This window comes from Pseudophryne corroboree, chromosome 1, assembly GCF_028390025.1.
Source record: "Pseudophryne corroboree isolate aPseCor3 chromosome 1, aPseCor3.hap2, whole genome shotgun sequence".
NCBI classification, from domain to species: Eukaryota; Metazoa; Chordata; class Amphibia; order Anura; family Myobatrachidae; genus Pseudophryne; species Pseudophryne corroboree.
Window position 1 is genome coordinate 964,044,693 of NC_086444.1, and position 21,752 is coordinate 964,066,444.

The window sequence follows — 21,752 nt, forward strand, 5'->3', positions numbered from 1 at the left end:
AACAAGATGGACACAACCAGCAATATAGCTTCCCAGATTCCAACTGCGGCCAGCGCTGCCTTTCCTGCGGGATGCAGGGGTATGCCGGCTACACAAGGATACACACATCGTTTTACCGATGAAGAGGCTGAAGATATTCTATTTAAAGATGACTGGCCTCACAAAGATGCAATCCAGACAATAGAGGAGCTTTGTGAACAACTCACTAAATTGAAGAAACGTGAGACAGATTACCTCATGCATGGTATATCGCTCACCAAATATTACAGACAGCAAATGATTCCACGGGGATTTAGAGTCCGGAACGCACCCACCATAGGCCGCTACAATCCTGATTTTTGTCAGAAATGGATCGGGATTGTCAACCGTTGTAGTTTTGACCTGATGCTCTTGGTAATACAGGAATCGGACCGTGAATTAAAGCTAGCACGTGACAAAATCTCCAGGTTGGAGATTGCAAATAGCACGATTCTCAAGAACGCCTCTCATTCCGATATACACTCTTCAATCAAAACCAAAATTGACCTGTATCAACAGGAATTGGTGAAATTTAAAACTAAAAAATTGGAGATGGTTCGGAATGACTATGAGACCAATCGGGTCTACCATTGGCTGATGGGCGGAGAGGGGCGCCCTGCAAGATCAACCGGGCAAGGGTCGAAGCAAGGCTGGCGTAGAAGAAGAGAATTAAAAGGGCGCGAGGTGGCTACATCTAACAGCGATAGCGAATTTGCCACTCGCGAATCAGACGACCCTTTAGAAGGACCCGCGACCCCTTTAGCTACAAGCAACAAAAGCCATCCGGAACCCAACTTAAGCACAAAGCCACCCGTCGGGGGGGCCAAAACGAGAGGCAAAGGCGAAAACAGCTCTCAAAAGACCAAGAAAAAATAGTCTACAACTTGTCCTCACGAGTACTTACAGATCTCGAGGAACAAGTTCTAAACAAAGGACTATCTTTCGTCCCCACGAATAGGCATAATGATCTACAGTGGAACATAGAACTACATCAGTTTTCTAGAAAATTGAGACTGCAGGAGTTCTTCCAAAATTCCGAACTGTCACCACAAACCTCACCCCAGCAAGTCTTTTTGTCCAAACGCAGCACCTCCACCTTCGATCCGGTATCCTCTAACAGTTCCATCAAAACATTTACGCGATTAATGGACGATTCTGTCCAGAAATTTGTTCAGGCACAACCTCAAGTGCATCACAATCTTAGCCGGTTAGAACATCAGGCACTACGCAATTTGTCCGGGTATCGAGACATTATTGTGCGCCCTGCCGATAAGGGGGGCGCCATCGTCATTCAGAATCTCGACGATTACATGACTGAGATCGACAGGCAACTTGCTGATGGGGAGGTATACCAATCGCTCCCAGGCGATCCCACGATACAATACCAAATGGAATTGCAGGACATACTAAAAGCAGCACAACAGCAGGGCATCTTGGAGCCCAGGCTTTTCAAAGCTCTTCAACAACCCTTCCCAAGAAGTCCCATACTGTACACGGTCCCAAAAATTCATAAAAACCCCACACATCGCCCTGGTCGCCCCATTATCTCGGCACGCAATTCATTATATCACCCCATTTCTATGTACTTAGACTGCATTCTACAGCCCCATGTTACCAGTCAACCAACACTCATCAAGGACACTACTGCGTTCCTACAACGCCTTTCAGCCATCAAGGACATTCCTGATACCAGCATTTTGTGTACTTTGGATATTAACAGCTTATATACATCCATTCCACACACTCAGGGCCTTGCCGCTATCAAGTCTTTTTACCAATCACAACAAATTGTCGACCTGGACATCGACCTGTTCATGCAGCTGTTGGAACTAACCTTAACCCGCAACTATTTTATATACAACGGACGTTTCTTTAGACAACTATCCGGCTGTGCCATGGGAAGTCACGTGGCACCCAGCTACGCAAACATCTTCATGTTTCAAGAGGAGTCACAGATGTTCTTCAATAGAGAGGAATACAAACAACACATTTTGGTCTACATGCGCTACATCGACGACCTGTTCATTATTTGGACAGGGAGCGAGGACCTGCTACACCAGATGATTGAGGATATCAACCACCGTGACTCTACCATCAAGGTTACTTACCAACACAGCTGCTCATCCATTCATTACCTGGATGTATTGGTAACACTTCAATCAGGCTCGTTACACACAGAGGTATACTCCAAGCCAACTGACAGGAATACCCTACTGCTGGCATCAAGCCATCATCCCAAACCCCTCAAACGGGGTTTGCCTAAGTCTCAAATGATGAGGGTAGCAAGAATTGCGGATGATCCAGCTACCGCCGCTAAAGGCATTGATGGCGTGGTTGACAAATTCATAACCAGGGGCTATAGTCTAAACCTTTTGAAACAACAAAAAGAGGAGGTGTTAGCTATGAACCGCAACGAACTATTATGCCCCAGTGTTCGCACTACTAAAGCAGTAATCCCGTGGAGAATGGCCTTCACCACCTCTAGCCCAGTGGTCCAAAGGGCGAGTCGGGCCTTGTGGCCCATAGTTGCGACAGACAAAGAAACAACATGCTTTAGGCATAAACGTCCCATGCCTTGTTTCACTAGGGGCAAAAACATCAGGGACTTGGTGGTCCACACGGACATCACGGGCTTTAAGCAAACTCCAGCGCAAGCACACTTTATGACTAAACCAGCAGGGTGCTACAAGTGCCCTAGATGTACTACCTGCACTCATATGATCACTGGCAACTCCTTCAAACACCCGCATGAGGACCGGCGTTTCAAGATTAAACATACACTATCTTGTCAATCCACGCATGTCGTGTACATCATTATATGCCCCTGCCAAATGTATTATGTGGGCAAAACCAGCCGTACCGTCCGGGAACGAATGGCCCTACACCGTTCATCCATAAATAAGGCTTTGAAATCCAAGGTAGCCGACCAACCAGTGGCTCGCCATTTTCTCTCTGAGGGACACACACTGGCACAGTTTAAGCACATTTTGATAGATCACGTCCCCAGTTCATTACGTGGGGGTGACCGAGACGGCCAGCTTCTAAGATGCGAAAGCAAGTGGATACATGTTCTCAATACAGTATCCCCTAACGGCATGAATGAACGTCTGAACTGGAACATCTTTGGTGGACATTAATTCATCAATCACTATATGCGCTCTAGTATATGTGCTTTACTTTACAGCAGTGTGAGGCCTAATCCACCTTGGCCACTTCAGTGTGTTGCTTTCCTACTTTGTCTTTCTTATCTTCTTCCTTCATTCTTTATACAAACAATATCTTTAATGTCTAGTGCACCATCTGGTGCATTATGTGTGTATCCATGTCTGCATATTCTATTGCATACCCTCTTATGTGCTATTATGCCCAGCAGAGCAATTACTAATGTGTCCCCTTGTGTTTGTTCAGCAGATCGCCGCTTGGAGGGCCGGGGAGATCAGTCAGCGGCTCCATAGAGGCGGCCAGAGAGTTAGACGCGTCACCATGACTACGGGACGCGTCTCCATGGTAACGTAGGAGGTAGTCGACTGACGTCACCGGAAGTGACGCAGACGCAGCTGCGGCAGGCGGAAGCGGAGTCCGGTCCCGGCTCTCCAGCGGCGTGATGTCTGTGGGCCTATTTAGGTAAGAAATCTATGTTTGTTTGTCTTGCTAGTTTCTTGTACCTGTAATACCATCCATGCCTGCCTTGAAGACGGTGCTTGCAGCACCGAAACGTCGGCCTTGTAAAGGCATCTTGTAACTTTTGAAATTATGCTTCAGTAAAAACTCTTCAACTTCAGAAAATTGAGTGCCGCAGTCTCCATGTGCATTATCTATTATTTCCACTGAAGGCACCGAACATCCACTTTTGGCAGCAAAGGAGTGACGGTTCTAAACAAATCTATCCATATATATATATATATATATATATGTGTGTACCCACAAATAATTTAGACCAGTAATTCCATATAAAAGGTATTTAGTAGTTATTTGAACCTTTGTAGCACACATTCATAAGAGATTTAATATTAAATAAATGTGCACACATGTGCATATAATATCCAAAATCAGGAGTTGTTATCACCAATCAGGCAATTTGTATAGTCTATGTATATATACACACACACGTGCATAGATAAAAAACGTAATTTCTTATACTGACAGTCATCTCAAAAATGGAATTTTAACCAAAATTAATTCATCAAACTACTGTATATAATTAAATTAAATTACAGGCTCCATTAGGAGCCTGTACACTCTGATGAGCAGTTTTTTTCGACTCAATCTTATTTTCTGAAAATTTTTGGTATCCTGGCATTTCAGGAAAAGAAACCTCTTTTGGCTGGCTTGAACCAACCAGTTTAATTGCTGCCTCCTTAAAATCTAAAAAGGAGGCACCCCCTTTTTGTAGCCTCAAGAGTTTCAGTTGAGATTTACTATTCTCACAGTTGGTTCCATCTATGAATTGATTTACCAGGACCTCATCCACCTCTCTCACTTCTGCCTCATCTATCTCTTTAACATCTCTCAATGCTTCCTGTAGACTTAATGCAAAGTCTCTTAACGACTCTCCTGGCCGTTGCTTCCTAGAATAAAAACGTGACTTGAGTTCCGACAATGTACTAGTGTCAAAAGTGGTTGCTAATCTCTGGAACACCTGTTCTACCGTTTGCCGCTCTTCCAAGGGCCAAGATAACACTTCTCTCAATGCCGACTCTTTCAGCTGCCCAATTAAGATCTCCACTTGTTGTTGATTGCCTAAGGGATACAGTCTAAACATTGATTGCATCTTAGTTTTAAACTGAATAAATATATTAGCATCATTCTGACTTGCCTCTCCCGAATATGTGGGCAGCCACGGCGCCCCAAAATAATATGGCATAGTAATCGGATTTACACTAGCCATTGCTGGTTGTGGATTCACGCCACCTGTATTTGTTTGAGAACTCTGTGAACTCGTTGCTTGTTCTTCCGTCGACATGTTCTATAGGTACTCGTATCCTGTTCGGTGGACACCAAAGTTGTACACCTCTATTTTGGTTTGTTTTATCAACACAACAGTATTCTATGATAAGGGTACCTGTCGTACGACCCTCTTGACCTTTTACTGAAAGAGGAGATTGAAGTATGTACCGTAACTTGTAATTAAAACTAAAACAATTTACTTTACTTTTACAATGTTCAGACTGACAGATACACTAGGTAACATTTACCAATGGTAACATCAAAGTTTATGTCAATACAAGTAGCGCTGTATTATAACAGTAATCACCAGTACACTTAAGTAAATAAATGTAGGGTTTTATTGTACTGCAACCGACGATCTCAGCTGACTCTGGCTGGTAGGAATGAAAAGTTTATATTATCTGTAATAGTGATGAGCGAGGTTCGGTTTTACTCGGTTTTACTCGGTTCTCAAAACGGCATCTTATTGGCTATCCAAAACACGTGACATCCGTGAGCCAATAAGATGCCGTTTTGAGAACCGAGTAAAACCGAGTAAAACAGAGTAAAACCGAATCCGCTCATCACTAATCTGTAACAGCATTACTCATATAAAACGACCATTATATTCATATGACTACTATTAGTCACTACCATTGACACAATATTGTATCTAGCAACAATTTATCTTACTAATATATTACTCTAAACATAAAATACTAACTCCGACTCTAATAACTTTTATGAATAATATAGACTGCGCAGGGACTTATGGCCATCACATTGGTGCACATGAAGTCTTTTCTTTTTTTAGAATACTACGTTACCGATGTAACTCGGACAATGAGCTCTCTTGCTATCCTGAAGAGTTTAGTCTTAACGAGCCACTCCTTATAATCCCTTTTATGTATGCAATATAATCAGATTCTGTCTCTTCCAAAACTAATCCTGGTTGAATAAATCCAAATGTATTGTAGAATTGGGTAGCTGAAATATATCCTTAGTTACTGCATATACATTTGTCTCTAATTATTAACCATTAACTTTGTTAGTCTGTACTGCGCTAACGCTTCGGAAATGTGTCAGAGAAAACTGATGGCAATTACTTCTCTCTTATTTAGCTTGTTTGAGTTGGAGAAGAAAACTTTCTGCTCTTAAATCAAAGTGACAGAATAACAACTGATATCACTGCCAATTGTCGTGTCTGTGCTGTGGCTGAGGTAAGTCTATCTCTGGACGAAGTTAAACTGTTCTGTTTCTGGTTAACTAACTAACTTCTGTATATTAATAGATTAAAACATCCTTCCTTTATAGGCTGGTAATTACTGTAGTAAATAATACTTCTCATGGATTCATCATATGCAGTGAAATGAGATATTGCATTACATCCCCTTCAGTGTGAGGCTCATTTATATTAGTTTTCTAGGGGAGTACGGCTGGAGATTCTCTTCAGTGGGAAGCCCTTTTCTGACACTATTTATACGGAACTTCCCTTAGCCTTATATGGGGTTATGGGAGTCGCTCACCACTCCGGTCCTCCTGTCACTCACTGCATCAGGGTCATCGTTCCTCTGAACGGGTTGGCTGGAGAAGTCTCTGCCGCCTCTCGGAAGGCGTCGCTTGAGGGAAGTCTCTCCTCACTCGGGCCAGCCTCCTCCGTCCCCGCCGTCACGGATCGCTCTCTCTGTCTGCAGGGTTAGGAAACCGGGTCCCACTATGCCGGCCAGTATCACCAGAGACTCCCACAGGTCAGTAATCTGGTCTCTCCTCACGGTTAGCCGGGGAAACTTCTCTCTCCGTGTGTCACTCAGCCGCAGAAGCGTAGCTCCGATACTTGCTCTCTCTCCCCTCAGACTCTCTAACGGATCTCCAGTCGCCTCCTTGTATCAGCTTCCTCCAGGTTTCCCGGATCAGTCCCGCCATCCACTCTCCTTCACGCGCTGGCTCTCCTCACCCTATTGGTGCTCCGATTAACCCCCACAAGTTTGTCAGTGGGCCAGTCCTTGGGGCCACGAGCCCATAAGCTCACTGCGACATCAATTGTTCAGTTCAAATTATTTGCCCTCCGTGAGGGTGATATACTGGTTATTTATATAAATCTTTACCCTCTATGAGGGTATATGCAGTTTAACGGGTTTTTTTTTTTTTAATAAAAGGAATCCCATAACCTTTTACTTTAATCACTATACTATACATATTTGTGACCACATATAGTTTTACATTACTAATGCAGGGTGTTACAATACTGTAAGTGCAAGGTGATAATGCGCCAGCCAATCAGCTCCAATATGTAAATTGACAGGAGCTGACTGGCTGGTGTGTTATCACCTTGCGCTAATCACTGCTTTATCACTTCTCCAGGTTTAATACATCTGCCCCATGATTCTTTTCCTATGCAGTAAAATGTGCCAAACAGCTGCCTGAGCAGGGATTACTTACACAGGCAGACTACATTCCAATGAAGACGCCCAGTACAAGTACGGATATAGGGGGTCATTCCGAGTTGATCGCTAGCTGCCGTTGTTCGCTGCGTAGCGATTATTTAAAAAATGGCAAACTATGCATGCGTATGGGGAGCAATGCGCACGCATGGCGTACGGGTACAAAGAGCATCGTTGTTTTGCACTGCTTCTAGCGACGATTCCATTCGCACAGCCGATCGCAAGGAGATTGACAGGAAGTGGGAGTTCATGGGTGTCAACAAACCGTTTTCTGGGAGTGTTTGGAAAAACGCAGGCATGTCCAGGCGTTTGCAGGGCGGGTATCTGATGTCAATACCGGGACCTTCATCGCTGCAATCATCGCACAGAATAAGTAACTACAGGGCTGGTCTTGTTTTGCACAAAATTATTTTGGACCGCTCGGCTGCACAGGCGTTCGCACTCATGCAAAGCGAAAATATACTCCCTTGTGGGCGGCGACTATGCATTTGCACGGCTGCTAAAAGTAGCTAGCAAGTGATCAACTTGGAATGACCACCATAGTACCTGCAAAACAGTTAACTGACAAACAATACATTTAGAAGTCAAATTTTAACTGACCTACAGCAATCAATTAACCTTATTTGCCTGATTAACTTAAATGCATATTCTTTAATGATCCCAAGAGACAGGTGGTTATCATCCAAGCCCTGTTATAATTTATGTGTCACAGATTTACGATTATACATACATACATATAGACATTATTAAAAAAAAAAGTTTTAGTATGTCTTTAATTTAAAAAAAAAGTAGGCAGAAAATGTCAATAATTATCAAATCATATCATGGACTAACATAAATCTAAATAATTAAATATTAGGAATCAGTTCTTTTATGTATCTTAGACATATGTGTTTGAAAAAGTAAGATTCTGCAGCGGAGACACTGAATGAGTTTAGCTTGTTCAGACAGACTGTCCTGTTTTACTCACATCATGGTCACATTTGAAGAGACAGAAGGGACACTGCGTAATTTGGCTCCATCACAATCAAGTTCTAAGGCCTGGCACAAACATGAAGCTGGCACCCCACCAAGCACTGGATAAAGAAAAAGATATGAACATTAGGAATGGCAGGGTGGCAATAACAGGTCACCTAGTACCGTATTCAGCTATATATAACCTCATATAAACTCTATTCTAGTCAGATCATCTGATCTAGTCATCTGTATTTTCTTTGCTAAATGATGGTGCAGCTTTCAACAACAGTTACTGCTGATTGGAAGTACTGAGTTATGTATAATCAACCAAGAGCAACATAAAAGAGCTGGAGACAGAGGCCAGTAATCTTAATGTGTCCCCAACTTTTTATTAAAATATCAGCTAAAAATACAAATCAGTGTTATAAAAATGTAAAGTAACACTGAAATAGGCAAATGCATACTATTTACCATTACACACAACAAAATGGCAAAGTAATTGGACTTGTGCACTTTAGTGTATCTGTATTTGATTGTCTGTCTGCAGTGCATAGAGGTATGCTTGATCAAAGTTAGAAATCTAAGATGCCATACAGTAGTGCTGGTCACAGTCCCAAATTCCATTATATGAAAGGAGCACTGCTTGTCTCAATGGGTGGTCTTCAGTTTGCCGGCTGTTGGGATCCCGGCGCACAGTATACCGGCACCAGAGTCCCGACACCCGGCATACCGACACCTTTTCTTCCTCTTGGGGGTTAACGGCCACCCTGAAGGGAGATTAGATAGCGTGGCACGTGCAGCGCGCCACCGTGCCCGCAAGGACTCATTTGCACTTGCCCAGCTGTCGTTATGTCAGCGCCGGTATGCTGGCAACTGGGAGCTCGGCCGCCGGCATATCATACTACACTCAGGGGTTAAAGTGAGGGGGAACGAGGTGGAACTGAGTTCCACCACCTGTAATGGTAGGGGGAACTAGTTCCACCACCTCCATTGCCCTGCACAGTAATTCCAAAAGAAAAACCTGCCCCATCACCTATGTCAACAGATGATGCAGGCGGCGCTAGTGTTACTGATGAGCTGCAGCCACCTCCCCCCTCCTCAGGTCCCAATGGTTTCCTTTTCCGGGACGGCATATGTGATGTCATGCTGTCATGAAGAGTCATGAAGGGAAGGCTCTGCATCTTGCAGACAAGATGAGGGGGCTAGAGGGACAAAGGAAGTGGGGAAGCTGCTGTATATATACAGGGCATGGAGCTGCTGTAGGGACACAAGCAGTGAGCTGCTGGAGTGACAGAGGCAGAGATGTCTATAAGGGGCACTACTGTTGGCATTATGTGTAAGGGGCACAACTACTGTGGGCATTGTATATAAGGGGCACTACTGTGTGGTATAACATGTATAGAGGGTATCATGTGTAGTGCAATGTGAATAAAGGGCACTACTGAGTGATTTAACCATAATAAGTGGCATTATTATGTGGTGTAATATGAATATGGGGCACTACATGTGATGTAATGTGAGTAAGATTTTACTACTGTGTGGTGTAATTTGAATTGGGGGCACTATTGTTTGACCATGCTGCTTCTATGTGAGATCAATGTCTCTTTTATAAAGCAATGGAAGTAGTTCACTCATGTACAGTTTGTAGGGGGGTGCTGAAAACACTAGCACTGGTTTTGGCTCCGGTTAATGGGGGTAATTCCAAGTTGATCGCAGCAGGAAATTTTTTAGCAGTTGGGCAAAACCATGTGCACTGCAGGGGAGGCAGATATAACATGTGCAGAGAGAGTTAGATTTGGGTGTGGTGTGTTCAATCTGCAATCTAATTTGCAGTGTAACAATAAAGCAGCCAGTATTTACCCTACACAGAAACACTATAACCCATCCAAATCTAAAGGGGGGTACTCACGGAGCGATCGCTGCTTAAAATCTAAGCAATCTGACTAGATTGCTTAGATTTTAAGCACGATCGCTCCGTGTGTAGCCCCCTCAGCGATAGCGATGCGCAGCCCCGCGCATCGCTATCGCTGCTGCTAGATTGGCCTGCATGCAGGCCAATCTAGCGGGTCGCTCACTTCACCCGCTGGGTGAAGTGAGCGGCCCCCCGTCTCCCCCCCGCACGCTCAGCACAGATCGCGCTGTGCTGAGCGCCGGGAGAGATGTGTGCTGAGCGGTTCGCTCAGCACACATCTCTCTGCCATCGGCCAGTGAGTACTGGCCTTAACTCTTTCTGCAAATGTTATATCTGCCCCCCCTGCAGTGCACATGGTTTTGCCCAACGGCTAAAAAATTTCCTGCTGCGATCAACTTGGAATTACCTCCAATGTGAGGAGGAGGGGGGTGGGGGTAGGTGCGGGGATAAATGAGTTCCACCACCTCTCCAGGACCACTTTAAGCTCTGACTACACCCGTCTTAACCTATCGGTAATAATAAACATCTTATAAACCTAAGGAATGGAGCTGCCACATTTTGTTCATATATAGGGCCTAATTCAGACCTGATCGCTAGGCTGCATTTTCGTACAGCGGGAGATCAGGTATAAACTGCACGTGCGTATGCACCGCAATGCGCAGGCGCGTCACATGGGTATAAAGCGGATCACCGCTCAGCGATGGGTTTGTGCAAAGAATCCATTCACACGAGCGTTTGCAAGGAAATTGACATGAAGAAGCCGTTTATGGGTGTCCACTAACCGTTTTCTGGGAGTGGGTAGAAAAACGCAGGCGTGTCCAAGAGTTTGCAGGGAGGGTTCCTGACGTCAATTCCAGTTCTGGACAGGCTGAAGTGTTTGCAGTGGCTGAGTAAGCCCTGGGCTACTCAGAGACTGCACAAAATCTGTTTGTACAGCTCTGCTACACATGCGTTCGCACGCTTGCAAAGAGAAAATACACTCCACTATGGGTGGCGACTATGCGAATGCAGGACTGCAAAGTGAGCAAATAGGTCTGAATTAGGCCCATACAGAACTGCCTTTTTGTGGCATACTGCACAGTATATCTGCTTGGATAGCCCAATCTGAACATATTGTCAGCAGTGGTTTATTTATAAGTGGAACTACTATTCTTTCACGATTATACTAGATGGAAAAATAATTTTGTGCAACTGTAAGTGCCACAATTGTATGACTTTGTCAACTTCTAACATATTTAGATCACTAAGACAAGAGATACACAAATCAAGAATTCTTGTAGGCTTTTGGCAAATGTTATGTGAAGTTTAAATTGCAAGCTACAGTGGTATCTAGACACTATTTCAACCACAAACTGAGTTTCCAATGTATTCCCATCGGGAGTTGATTTTACAGAATTTACTTTGGCTTCCAATTACCATTACTAACATGACATTACTGACCACTCCTACTGACAACCACTTACTGCTGCTACTTTGCCACCAGAAACTAACAACCGTAAGTTCCAAATACGCACTAACAGGGTCCTCATATTTGCACAATATTGCTAACACCAACATGCACCTTCACTGGGTTCTGGGTGGCATGTACAGCTGCTGCAGCATCTGTTTGTTGGTGATTGTGGATGGTTCCTCCTGACCACTTACTATGGCTCAGGACTGTGGGGTATCAAGCTATAAGCTCGGGTTATTGAGTTGAACACAGGCCAGCAAGGTAGTGGATGAGAGAATTGACACAACAAAATGGGATCCGGTCAGCATACCAGCGTTCGGGATGCCGGCAGTCAGAATACCGACGCCAGAATCCCGGCACTGGTCGGCAGGCATAGGCATTTTGTAGGAGTAGAGCAAGATTTTTAAGAACAGTGACCTCACAGTTCTTACAAGGTCTGTTCTATACAACCACTTAAAGTTAGTGTACTTTCACATGCATACAGATACAACGTATGCTCTTTATAATGACAAACCCCTGCCATAACACCTGAAATACTGTACCAACCTGATTGAGTGAACGGTCCAGTCTCAGAGTGGTGGAGACAACAAATCAGAACTAGATTTACTGCCCAATGGACAAGAACTTTCTACTTATGTGCAGGTATTATTCCCTGGTTATTCGTAAGACAGAACTCTCCTTTTGCAAACATGAAAGCTTTTATTACAACAATAATACAGGGTGTAGCCTGGGCAAAGGGAACAATGAGTTGACTAAACATAGTATTTTAATACAATCTACAATATGTTGCTACACATTTAGTTCATCAATAACACGGTTTCCACTACTACTGTATGTCATGTGATAAAACATAGAAACATAGAATTTGATGGCAGATAAGAACCACTTGGCCCATCTAGTCTGACCCTTTTTTTTTTTTTTTACTATATTTTTTTTTATTACAAACCTTATTTGATCATCATTTCTTTGCAAGGATATCCTTATGTCTATCCTATGCATGCTTAAATTGCACTACTGTCTTAGCCTCTACCACCTCTGATGGGAGGATATTCCACTTGTCCACTACCCTTTCTGTGAAATAATTTTTCCTCAAATTTCCCCTGAACCTCCCCCCCTCCAGTCTCAGTGCATGTCCCCGTGTCCAATTGCTTTTCTTCATTTGGAGACTGTTTCCTCCTGGACTTTGTTAAAACCTTTGATATATTTGAAAGTTTCTATCATGTCCCCCCTTGTCCTTCTCTGCTCCAAACTATACATATTGAGATATCTTAGTCTTTCTGGGTATGTTTTGTGATGTAGGCCATGCACCATTTTAGTTGCCCTTCTTTGTACAGTATCTAATGTATTAATATCCTTTTGAAGATATGGCCTCCAGAAGTGAACACAGTATTCTAGAGGAGGCCGTACCAATGACCTATACGTGGCATTATTACTTCTTTCTTTCTGCTGATTCATCTCCCAATGCAGCCAAGCATCTGACTAGCCTTCCTCATTGCTTTGTTACATTGCTTACCTGCCTTTAAGTCATCTGAAATAGTGACGCCTAGATCCCTTTCCTCCTCAGTAGTTTCCAGTATAGTGCCATTAATACTATATTTAGCCTTTGGATTTCTGAGACCCAAGTGCGTGATTTTAAATTTTTTGGCATTAAACTGTAATTGCAACACTCTTGACCATACCTCTAGTCTACCTAGATCCCCAATCATTTGTTTTACCCCACCTGGTCTACGCTGTTGCATACCTTTGTGTCCTCTGCATAAAGGCATACTTTCCCTTTAATGCCATTTGCAATGTCACCAATAAAGATATTAAAAAGCACTGGTCCAAGTACAGATCCCTGTGGTACTCCACTGGTAACATTTCCCTGCTGTGAATGCACTCCATTTACCACAACTCTCTGTTTTCTATCCTGCAACCAAGATCTTATCCATTCAATAATCCTAGTATCCAATCCCAAGCTTTCAAGTTTATTTAGCAATCTGCAATGTGGAACAGTGCCAAAAACCTTACTAAAGTCTAGATAAGCTATATCCATGGCTCCACCTTTATCCATCACTTTAGTCACACAGTCAAAAAAGTCAATAAGATTTGTTTGACATGATCTCCTCCAGTGAATCCATGCTGTTTGTCCTGTAAATTGCTGGATTTGAGAGAGTCTACAATTCTTTCTTTTAAGAGTGTTTCCATCAATTTCCCTACTACTGATGTGAGACTCACTGGTCTGTAGTTGTTTGCCTCTTTCTTGCTTCCACTTTTGTGCAGTGGGACTATGTTCACTCTTCTCCAGTCCTCTGGAATTACTCATGTAGCTAATGACTGGTTGAATAATTTTGTCAATGGTGCTACCAGCACCTCTTTAAGTTCTTTTAGTATCCTTGGATGTATCCCATCTGGCCCCATAGATTTGTCCACTTTCAGCTTTGAGAGTTCTTTTAGGACCTTCTCCTCTGCAAATGTATTTGTTTAATTTTCCTGAAAATCCCTGCAACTTAACTGTGGCCCCTTCCCCTCTCTTTCAGTAGTGAATACTGAGCAAAAAATACGATTTTAAACCTACCGGTAAATCTATTTCTCCTAGTCCGTAGAGGATGCTGGGGACTCCGTAAGGACCATGGGGTATAGACGGGCTCCGCAGGAGATAGGGCACCTAAAAAGAACTTTGACTATGGGTGTGCACTGGCTCCTCCCTCTATGCCCCTCCTCCAGACCTCAGTTAGAGAACTATGCCCAGAGGAGATGGACAATACAAGGCAGAATTTAGCAATCCAAGGGCAAGATTCATACCAGCCCACACCAATCATACCATGTAACCTGGAACATACATAACCAGTTAACAGTATGAACAAAAACAACAGTAACGGTCCTAGACCGATGTCAACTGTAACATAACCCTTATGTAAGCAACAACTATATACAAGTCTTGCAGAGTTTCCGCACTGGGACGGCCGCCCAGCATCCTCTACGGACTAGGAGAAATAGATTTACCGGTAGGTTTAAAATCTTATTTTCTCTTACGTCCTAGAGGATGCTGGGGACTCCGTAAGGACCATGGGGTTTATACCAAAGCATCCAATCGGGCGGGAGAGTGCGTATGACTCTGCAGCCCCGACTGAGCAAACGCTAGGTCCTCATCAGCCAGGGTATCAAACTTGTAGAATTTAGCAAAAGTTTTTGACCCCGACCAAGTCGCCGCTCGGCAAAGTTGTAAAGCCGAGACGCCTCGGGCAGCCGCCCAAGAAGAGCCCACCTTCCTAGTGGAATGGGCCTTAACCGAATTTGGTACCGGCAATCCAGCCATAGAGTGAGCCTGCTGAATCGTATTACAGATCCAGCGAGCAATAGTCTGCTTTCAAGCAGGAGCGCCAATCTTATTGGCCGCATACAGGACAAACAGAGCCTCTGTTTTCCTAATTCTAGCCGTCCTGGCTACATAAATCTTTAAGGCCCTGACTACGTCTAGGGATCTGGAATCCTCCAGGTCACCGGTAGCCACAGGCACCACAATAGGTTGATTCATATGGAACGAAGAAACCACTTTAGGCAAAAATTGCGGACGTGTCCTCAATTCAGCTCGATCCACATGAAAAATCAAGTGGGGGCTCTTGTGTGAGAGAGCCGCCAATTCTGACACTCGCCTTGCTGATGCTAAGGCCAACAACATGACCACCTTCCAAGTAAGAAATTTCAACTCAACCTTGTTAAGCGGTTCAAACCAGTGTGATTTTAGGAACTGCAACACCACGTCCAGGTCCCATGGTGCCACTGGAGGCACAAAAGGGGGCTGGATGTGCAGCACTCCCTTTACAAACGTCTGGACTTCTGGAAGAGAAGCCAATTCCTTCTGAAAGAAAATCGAGAGGGCCGAAATCTGTACCTTAACCGAGCCTAATTTCAGGCCCATATCCACTCCTGTCTGTAGGAAGTAGTGATGAGCGGGTTTGGTTTCCGAGAAAGCGAACCCACCCGAGCTTTACATTTTTTTACACGGGTCCGAGCAGACTCGGATCCTCCCGCCTTGCTCGGCTAACCCGAGCGCGCCCGAACGTCATCATCCCGCTGTCGGAATCTCGCGAGATTCGGATTCTATATAAGCAGCCGCGCGTCGCCGCCATTTTCACACGTGCATTGAGATTGATAGGGAGAGGACGTGGCTGGCGTCCTCTCCGTTTATATAGTTCATTATTAATAGTATACTACACAGTTGATCTGATTGCTTAGTTTATTGTGGGGAGGATTGGGGACTGGGGAGCAGCTGTTAGGAGGAGTACAGTGCAGAGTTTTGCTAGTTTTTTATCTGTTCTCTGCCTGAAAAAAACGCTCCATACCATATCTGTGCTCAGTGTGCTGCATGATATATATCTGTGCTGAGTGCTCACACTGCCTAATTGTGGGGACTGGGGAGCAGTTATAGCAGGAGTACAGTGCACAGTTTTGCTGACAGTGACCACCAGTATACGTTTGTCTGCCTGAAAAACACTCCTGTGGTGGCTTTTTTTTATACTAGTTTAGCAGTCTGCTGACAGTGTCCACCAGGTCCATTATACTGTATATAGCAGTACGGTAGGCCACTGCTGTACCTACCTCTGTGTCGTCACTCGTCGTCCATAAGTATACTATAGTATCCATCCATCTACATTGTATACCTGTGGTGTCTTTTTTTTTATACTATAAACGCAGTCTGCTGACAGTGTCCACCAGGTCCATTATACTGTATATAGCAGTACGGTAGGCCACTGCTGTACCTACCTCTGTGTCGTCACTCGTCGTCCATAAGTATACTATAGTATCCATCCATCTACATTGTATACCTGTGGTGTCTTTTTTTTTTAATACTATAAACGCAGTCTGCTGACAGTGTCCACCAGGTCCATTATACTGTATATAGCAGTACGGTAGGCCACTGCTGTACCTACCTCTGTGTCTTCACTCGTCGTCCATAAGTATACTATAGTATCCATCCATCTACATTGTATACCTGTGGTGTCTTTTTTTTTTTATACTATAAACGCAGTCTGCTGACAGTGTCCACCAGGTCCATTATACTGTATATAGCAGTACGGTAGGCCACTGCTGTACCTACCTCTGTGTCGTCACTCGTCGTCCATAAGTATACTATAGTATCCATCCATCTACATTGTATACCTGTGGTGTCTTTTTTTTATACTATAAATGCAGTCTGCTGACAGTGTCCACCAGGTCCATTATACTGTATATAGCAGTACGGTTGGCCACTGCTGTACCTACCTCTGTGTCGTCACTCGTCATCCATAAGTATACTATAGTATCCATCCATCTACATTGTATACCTGTGGTGTCTTTTTTTTATACTATAAATGCAGTCTGCTGACCGTGTCCACCAGGTCCATTATACTGTATATAGCAGTACGGTAGGCCACTGCTGTACCTACCTCTGTGTCGTCACTCGTTGTCCACAAGTATACTATAGTATCCATCCATCTACATTGTATTCCTGTGGTGTCTTTTTTTTAATACTATAAACGCAGTCTGCTGACAGTGTCCACCAGGTCCATTATACTGTATATAGCAGTACGGTAGGCCACTGCTGTACCTACCTCTGTGTCGTCACTCGTCGTCCATAAGTATACTATAGTATCCATCCATCTACATTGTATACCTGTGGTGTCTTTTTTTTTATACTATAAACGCAGTCTGCTGACAGTGTCCACCAAGTCCATTATACTGTATATAGCAGTACGGTAGGCCACTGCTGTACCTACCTCTGTGTCATCACTCGTCGTCCATAAGTATACTATAGTATCCATCCATCTACATTGTATACCTGTGGTGTCTTTTTTTTTATACTATAAACGCAGTCTGCTGACAGTGTCCACCAGGTCCATTATACTGTATATAGCAGTACGGTAGGCCACTGCTGTACCTACCTCTGTGTCGTCACTCGTCGTCCATAAGTATACTATAGTATCCATCCATCTACATTATATACCTGTGGTGTCTTTTTTTTCTACTAGTATAAACGCAGTCTGCTGACAGTGTCCACCAGGTCCATTTTACTGTATATAGCAGTACGGTAGGCCACTGCTGTACCTACCTCTGTGTCGTCACTCGTCGTCCATAAGTATACTATAGTATCCATCCATCTACATTGTATACCTGTGGTGTCTTTTTTTTTTATACTATAAACGCAGTCTGCTGACAGTGTCCACCAGGTCCATTATACTGTATATAGCAGTACGGTAGGCCACTGCTGTACCTACCTCTGTGCCGTCACTTGTCGTCCATAAGTATACTATAGTATCCATCCATCTACATTGTATACCTGTGGTGTCTTTTTTTTTATACTATAAACGCAGTCTGCTGACAGTGTCCACCAGGTCCATTATACTGTATATAGCAGTACAGTAGGCCACTGCTGTACCTACCTCTGTGTCGTCACTCGTCGTCCATAAGTATACTATAGTATCCATCCATCTACATTGTATACCTGTGGTGTCTTTTTTTTTAATACTATAAACGCAGTCTGCTGACAGTGTCCACCAGGTCCATTATACTGTATATAGCAGTACGGTAGGCCACTGCTGTACCTACCTCTGTGTCGTCACTCGTCGTCCATAAGTATACTATAGTATCCATCCATCTACATTGTATACCTGTGGTGTTTTTTTTTTATACTATAAACGCAGTCTGCTGACAGTGTTTACCAGGTCCATTATACTGTATATAGCAGTACGGTAGGCCACTGCTGTACCTACCTCTGTGTCGTCACTCGCCGTCCATAAGTATACTATAGTATCCATCCATCTACATTGTATACCTGTGGTGTCTTTTTTTTTTATACTATAAACGCAGTCTGCTGACAGTGTCCACCAGGTCCATTATACTGTATATAGCAGTACGGTAGGCCACTGCTGTACCTACCTCTGTGTCGTCACTCGTCGTCCATAAGTATACTATAGTATCCATCTATCTACATTGTATACCTGTGGTGTCTTTTTTTTTTTATACTATAAACGCAGTCTGCTGACAGTGTCCACCAGGTCCATTATACTGTATATAGCAGTACGGTAGGCCACTGCTGTACCTACCTCTGTGTCGTCACTCGTCGTCCATAAGTATACTATAGTATCCATCCATCTACATTGTATACCTGTGGTATCTTTTTTTTATACTATAAATGCAGTCTGCTGACAGTGTCCACCAGGTCCATTATACTGTATATAGCAGTACGGTTGGCCACTGTTGTACCTACCTCTGTGTCGTCACTCGTCATCCATAAGTATACTATAGTATCCATCCATCTACATTGTATACCTGTGGTGTCTTTTTTTTTATACTATAAATGCAGTCTGCTGACAGTGTCCACCAGGTCCATTATACTGTATATAGCAGTACGGTAGGCCACTGCTGTACCTACCTCTGTGTCGTCACTCGTCGTCCACAAGTATACTATAGTATCCATCCATCTACATTGTATACCTGTGGTTTCTTTTTTTTAATACTATAAACGCAGTCTGCTGACAGTGTCCACCAGGTCCATTATACTGTATATAGCAGTACGGTAGGCCACTGCTGTACCTACCTCTGTGTCGTCACTCGTCGTCCATAAGTATACTATAGTATCCATCCATCTACATTGTATACCTGTGGTGTCTTTTTTTTTATACTATAAACGCAGTCTGCTGACAGTGTCCACCAGGTCCATTATACTGTATATAGCAGTACGGTAGGCCACTGCTGTACCTACCTCTGTGTCGTCACTCGTCGTCCATAAGTATACTATAGTATCCATCCATCTACATTGTATACCTGTGGTGTCTTTTTTTTTTATACTATAAACGCAGTCTGCTGACAGTGTCCACCAGGTCCATTATACTGTATATAGCAGTACGGTAGGCCACTGCTGTACCTACCTCTGTGTCGTCACTCATCGTCCATAAGTATACTATAGTATCCCATCCATCTACATTATATACCTGTGGTGTCTTTTTTTTTTATACTAGTATAAGCGCAGTCTGCTGACAGTGTCCACCAGGTCCATTATACTGTATATAGCAGTACGGTAGGCCACTGCTGTACCTACCTCTGTTTCGTCACTCGTCGTCCATAAGTATACTATAGTATCCATCCATCTACATTGTATACCTGTGGTGTCTTTTTTTATACTATAAATGCAGTCTGCTGACAGTGTCCACCAGGTCCATTATACTGTATATAGCAGTACGGTTGGCCACTGCTGTACCTACCTCTGTGTCGTCACTCGTCATCCATAAGTATACTATAGTATCCATCCATCTACATTGTATACCTGTGGTGTCTTTTTTTTAATACTATAAATGCAGTCTGCTGACAGTGTCCACCAGGTCCATTATACTGTATATAGCAGTACGGTAGGCCACTGCTGTACCTACCTCTGTGTCGTCACTCGTCGTCCACAAGTATACTATAGTATCCATCCATCTACATTGTATACCTGTGGTTTCTTTTTTTTAATACTATAAACGCAGTCTGCTGACAGTGTCCACCAGGTCCATTATACTGTATATAGCAGTACGGTAGGCCACTGCTGTACCTACCTCTGTGTCGTCACTCGTCGTCCATAAGTATACTATAGTATCCATCCATCTACATTGTATACCTGTGGTGTCTTTTTTTTATACTATAAACGCAGTCTGCTGACAGTGTCCACCAGGTCCATTATACTGTATATAGCAGTACGGTAGGCCACTGCTGTACCTACCTCTGTGTCGTCACTCGTCGTCCATAAGTATACTATAGTATCCATCCATCTACATTGTATACCTGTGGTGTCTTTTTTTTTTATACTATAAACGCAGTCTGCTGACAGTGTCCACCAGGTCCATTATACTGTATATAGCAGTACGGTAGGCCACTGCTGTACCTACCTCTGTGTCGTCACTCATCGTCCATAAGTATACTATAGTATCCCATCCATCTACATTATATACCTGTGGTGTCTTTTTTTTTATACTAGTATAAGCGCAGTCTGCTGACAGTGTCCACCAGGTCCATTATACTGTATATAGCAGTCCGGTAGGCCACTGCTGTACCTACCTCTGTTTCGTCACTCGTCGTCCATAAGTATACTATAGTATCCATCCATCTACATTGTATACCTGTGGTGTCTTTTTTTATACTATAAATGCAGTCTGCTGACAGTGTCCACCAGGTCCATTATACTGTATATAGCAGTACGGTTGGCCACTGCTGTACCTACCTCTGTGTCGTCACTCGTCATCCATAAGTATACTATAGTATCCATCCATCTACATTGTATACCTGTGGTGTCTTTTTTTTAATACTATAAATGCAGTCTGCTGACAGTGTCCACCAGGTCCATTATACTGTATATAGCAGTACGGTAGGCCACTGCTGTACCTACCTCTGTGTCGTCACTCGTCGTCCACAAGTATACTATAGTATCCATCCATCTACATTGTATACCTGTGGTTTCTTTTTTTTAATACTATAAACGCAGTCTGCTGACAGTGTCCACCAGGTCCATTATACTGTATATAGCAGTACGGTAGGCCACTGCTGTACCTACCTCTGTGTCTTCACTCGTCGTCCATAAGTATACTATAGTATCCATCCATCTACATTGTATACCTGTGGTGTCTTTTTTTTTTATACTATAAACGCAGTCTGCTGACAGTGTCCACCAGGTCCATTATACTGTATATAGCAGTACGGTAGGCCACTGCTGTACCTACCTCTGTGTCGTCACTCGTCATCCATAAGTATACTATAGTATCCATCCATCTACATTGTATACCTGTGGTGTCTTTTTTTATACTATAAATGCAGTCTGCTGACAGTGTCCACCAGGTCCATTATACTGTATATAGCAGTACGGTTGGCCACTGCTGTACCTACCTCTGTGTCATCACTCGTCATCCATAAGTATACTATAGTATCCATCCATCTACATTGTATACCTGTGGTGTCTTTTTTTTTATACTATAAATGCAGTCTGCTGACAGTGTCCACCAGGTCCATTATACTGTATATAGCAGTACGGTAGGCCACTGCTGTACCTACCTCTGTGTCG

General features: G+C 43.6%; 1 protein-coding gene across 1 annotated transcript in view; it reads right to left on the minus strand.

The window, feature by feature from the left end:
• RXFP1 (relaxin family peptide receptor 1) overlaps nucleotides 1–21,752 on the minus strand; it is a 589,706-nt gene that overhangs the window by 174,621 nt on the left and 393,333 nt on the right. Inside the window, exon 4 of the mRNA XM_063920473.1 lies at nucleotides 8,356–8,461. Coding sequence (XP_063776543.1) covers nucleotides 8,356–8,461 — 106 coding nt within the window. The remainder of the gene's footprint in view (nucleotides 1–8,355; nucleotides 8,462–21,752) is intronic.